This window comes from Otolemur garnettii, unplaced genomic scaffold (assembly GCF_000181295.1).
Source record: "Otolemur garnettii isolate 467f Iridium unplaced genomic scaffold, OtoGar3 scaffold00023, whole genome shotgun sequence".
Classification (NCBI taxonomy): Eukaryota; Metazoa; Chordata; class Mammalia; order Primates; family Galagidae; genus Otolemur; species Otolemur garnettii.
Window position 1 is genome coordinate 1,866,895 of NW_003852418.1, and position 4,438 is coordinate 1,871,332.

At 38.9% G+C, this 4,438-nt stretch overlaps 1 protein-coding gene across 4 annotated transcripts in view; it reads left to right on the plus strand.

Moving 5' to 3' along the window:
• Positions 1-4,438, plus strand: part of DHX35 (DEAH-box helicase 35) — a 79,470-nt gene that overhangs the window by 48,856 nt on the left and 26,176 nt on the right. For all 4 annotated transcript variants that reach the window (XR_002772747.1, XM_003787593.3, XM_023512023.1 and 1 more), the window contains one exon: positions 4,105-4,159. Coding sequence is in view for 3 of the 4 variants with exons in the window: in XM_003787593.3 (XP_003787641.1) it covers positions 4,105-4,159 (55 nt within the window). In the remaining variant the exon portion in view is untranslated. The remainder of the gene's footprint in view (positions 1-4,104; positions 4,160-4,438) is intronic.

A 4,438-nucleotide genomic window follows, 5' to 3' on the forward strand; every position in this document is an offset into this window, starting at 1 on the left:
AATGGTAACTGTGTACATTGATGCACTTTGGGGATACAGTGTGGTGTTTTCATAGAAAATCCAAGACACTTCATCAAACTGGTTAACATAGCCTTCATGTAACTTTCTTAGTTATTATGTCAAAACATTCATATATTTGTATTTGTTATAATTGTGTCCTGCCTCCAAGAGGTGGGCCATATACCTTGATCCTCCCAACCCCTTCTTTTCTCCCCTAGAGTCTCTTTTTTGTTTCATTTAGTTTTTTTGTTTTTGAGTAACTGGGAATACAGGCCTGTAGCCACTTTTAGTAGAGACAGGGTCTTATTCTTGCTCAGGCTGGTCTTGAACTCTTGAGCTCAAGCAATCCACTCAACCCCGGCTTCCCAGAGTGCCAGGATTATAGCCTGAGCCACCACACTTGGCCTTTGCTGTGGGCTCTTGACACTTGGCCAGATTGCTGCACTGTGTTAGCTCCAGCTCATGGTGCCCCCATCATGCCAGGTTTATTTCTTTTAGCTTTGCTAATTTGACTGCCTGTAGAGAGAGGGTAAATGTTATCTTTACTATTTTTTTTTTAATTTCCCTTATGGTATATTTTTAGTTGGCAGTTTTGCTTTTCTTCTGAATTGTGAGAATTAGTATTTCTGTTAGAATTAGTATTTATTAGTGACTTTCCAAGAGTCCTTTAAATAGTAAAGACAAATCAGGCTATGGTTCATCCTAAAGGGTACATGTGAATCTCTCTAAATGTAGAATATAAATGTTTTAACATTTAATAATTAAGAAAAAAACATGAAGGCCATGTTAACCAATTGGGTGAAAGTATTTCAAATTGTATATAGAAACAGTACACTGTACCCCATTAATGTACACTGCTATGGTTTAATTAAAAAAAAATTAAAAAAAATAGTAAAGACATTGACCTTTGTAATATTTTTTGTGATTTTTTTTTTTTGTTGTTGTTGTTATTTGTATTTTACGGCTTTTTCCTGTTTATTTATTTATTTATTTTTTGAGACAGAGTCTTACTATGTTGCCCTCGGTAGAGTGCTATGGCATCACAGCTTACAGCAACCTCCAAGTCTTGGGCCTAAGTGATTCTCTTGCCTCAGCCCCCCCAAGTAGCTGGAACTACAGGCGCCCGCCACAACCCCCAGCCATTTTTTGGTTGTAGTTGTCGTTTTTTGTTTGGTGGGCCCAGGCTGGGTTCGAACCTGCCACCTTTGGTGTATGTGGCTGGCACCCTAGCTACTGAGCTACAGCCACTGAGCCAGCTTTTCCCTTTTTAATGTGCAGACATTCTAAACATATCTACAGTAAAATCTTTCTATCTTTGCCTTTATGCTGTTGTGCTTACAAAGCACTTCTTTTTTTTAAAATTTATTTGAGATGGGAGTCTCGCTGTGTTGTCCAGTCTGGTCCCAGATTTCTGAGTTCAAGCGATCCTCCCTGCCTGAGACTCTAGAGTACCTGGGATTGCAGGTGCATGCCACTGTGCCTGACTAGGAAGCACTTCTTTTATCTGTGTCAGTCAATACATACTCATTCATAATTTCCTTCTAGAATTTTTGTGATTTGAGAATTTGCATTTTGACTCTTTGTTCCCTCCCAGCTGTATTGGTATGGTGTGACAGGTCTGGATTCTTGGATGATGAAGTCCCTAATGTCATGCGTCATGGTAGACGAGGTGATTGAAAGAATAAAATGTACCAGTATCAACCCCTCCAAAGAAAATAATTGTGTTCTTACCATACGTATAGGGAAAACATACCCTTTGATTATTGGTATGCAGAAGATATTGTAAAGAAAAGATGAACAATATATGCACATTTACAAGCTTAAGAAAAGTGTCACATGTAAAATTAGAGGAAAGTATTTTATGAAAGAAATAACAGATAAATATCTCAAAAAATACAAAGCGATTTTTCATGTACATCATTTGGAGTAAATCAAACATGCCCTAAGGAAAGGGAAGGAATTAGCACACGTTGTAAACTGACTTTAGGATGCGTCCAGCTTCTCTAGGACAGAGGTAAGCACACGCTGACACAGCTGTAGGTGGATGACGTTGCACTAAGTAAAAGATCAACTATAAAGAGGACCCAGAGCTGACACAGTTTAGGAAAGTAAATCTTCGTGTACTGCTGGTGGTTTTGCTCTGTTTCTGCCCTCATGCAGGACTTTCTGATAATACTTAATGAGTCCTAGAACCACCTGCTTTGTTTTCTCATAGAAATGTCTTTTGAAAAAGTAATTCAAAAGAAAAAAGGTTACATATGTGTATGATAATGCTTATAGCATTATTTTATATTAAATCTAATAATATAACTAAAGAAAAATCATAACAAGACTTTTGGACAATTGAAAAATGAAATTGACCTTGATATAGTCCCTTCTGGTTCTTGGCCCCTGAAATTGTGGGGTTTTTTTTTTTTTTTTTTTTGAGATAGAGCCTCAAGCTCTCCCCCTAGGTAGAGTGCTGTGGCATCACAGCTCACAGCAACCTCCAATTCCTGGGCTCAAGCGAGTCTCAGGCCCGGGCTGGATTCGAACCTGCCACCTTAGGTGTATGTGGCTGGCACCTTAGCCACTTGAGCCACAGGCGCTGAGCCGAAATTGTGTTTTTTTTATAGTTGAAATCACAGGATGCATATGATTTTGTATATTTAGCAGTGTTACTTATAGTTGTGAAAATCTGGAAACAACACAATTTCCCAGGAATAAGAAAATTGACTTCTTTGTGAAGTATGATGGGAGTATTACGCACTTATCCCAAGTAATTGTTGTGAAGCTTGGGTACAAGCAATAATGAAAGCAGAAAAACATACAGTGAAAAGAACAAGCTAAAATAATGCATACATAGTAATTCCAAATATGTTAAAACAATGTTGATACGATCCCAGGTCAGACCTTTATGAGGTCATAGAGAAATACTAATGTGTCATTAAGTGAAAATACTTTATCTGATTTCAGGGTGGGGTAGGTTGTGAGTTCTATCCATTGGTGATAATTGACTGGAAATAGAACCAGGGATAGAAGGGCATCAAAGAGGACCTTGAGGGCGGAGCCTGTGGCTCAAAGGAGTAGGGTGCCAGCCCCATATGCTGGAGGTGGCAGGCTCAAACCCAGCCCTGGCCAAAAAACTGCAAAAAAAAAAAAGAAAAACAAAAAAAGGAGGACCTTGTTAGTTTTGTTCTGTAATTGTCATAACCCAATTCAGAGCTTTGCTATTTCTGCTATCTCATATGAGAGACCCTTGGAGGGTTTGAGCTTCTCTATTTAGGTGTTATACATTTTGGCTCCGTCTAAAAAGTTGTCACAGCACCAAAGAGAGGCTTGTGGGTCACTGGTAATCTCTGTATGATCAATCAGGTTTAGTTTCTGCCCTTCTAAGTGTGTGCACCTGTTTGTACAGTTGTTAAAGCTTTTAAAAGATCTGCTTCATTTCTTGGCAAACAAAGTAGGGGAGGTAGAGTGGAAAAAATGAGGAGAGTTCAGCTTCTGACTTTGCCACCAACTGCATCTGTGACCTTGTTCAAATGTCTTTTATTTATTGTTACTTTCCCCATCTGTGAAATGGAGCTAAAACAATGCGATGCTTTAAATACATTTGTTATATGATTGCATTTAGAAAAAAAGAAATACAGTTTGAAAAAGTATTATAATTTTAGCTGGCTTATAGAGATCAGATAACTCAGAAGAAAACACCAATGTCTGTCACTTAGTAGGTGCTTAGTAAAGATCTGTGTAAGGGAAGAAGGAGGTGTGGCTCCAGAGAATGAGACCAAAGGTTACAGCGTCAGCTTTGAGTGACTTCAGGTCCTCTAGCGTTCTCTTTGATTTTCAGAAATCCAGATTCAGTGTATATTATTCAACCAGTCCTGGCCTGGGGCTCTGGGTGATGCAAGGATAAATCTTCCCAGTACTGTAGTATGTACTAAGGCCACATAATAGTAAGGGTGCTAAGATGGCTAGGTGAGCAGAAGCCAGAAGGCTGGGAAGCAGGGGGCATGTTAGAGGGGAGAGTGGATTTGAGCAGGAAATGGTTACATTTTTAGGTCTGTTACCCCCTAAAATTTATTGAAGATTTTCATGTTTGTCTGTTTTTTTTTTTTTCTATAGCCCCCTCCAGCACAGTCAATGGTTCAAGCTTTGGAGTTGCTCTATGCTCTGGGAGGTATGCCTGTTTTCTTTTATTATGTGTTCTCCTATGTGATAGTAGGTTTTATTCACTTCAGGGATTGCTTCTCCCCACATATAGAACCTTCTTAATGACACTTTTTTATCAAAAGAAGAAGTTGGGACCTAATTAGACTAATAGAACATGAAGGCTGATTATGACAATGAATTTATTTATTTATTTATTTATTTTTTTGAGACAGAGCTTCAAGCTGTCCCCCTGGGTAGAGTGCCGTGGCATTACAGCTCACAGCAACCTCCAACTCCTGGGCTCAAG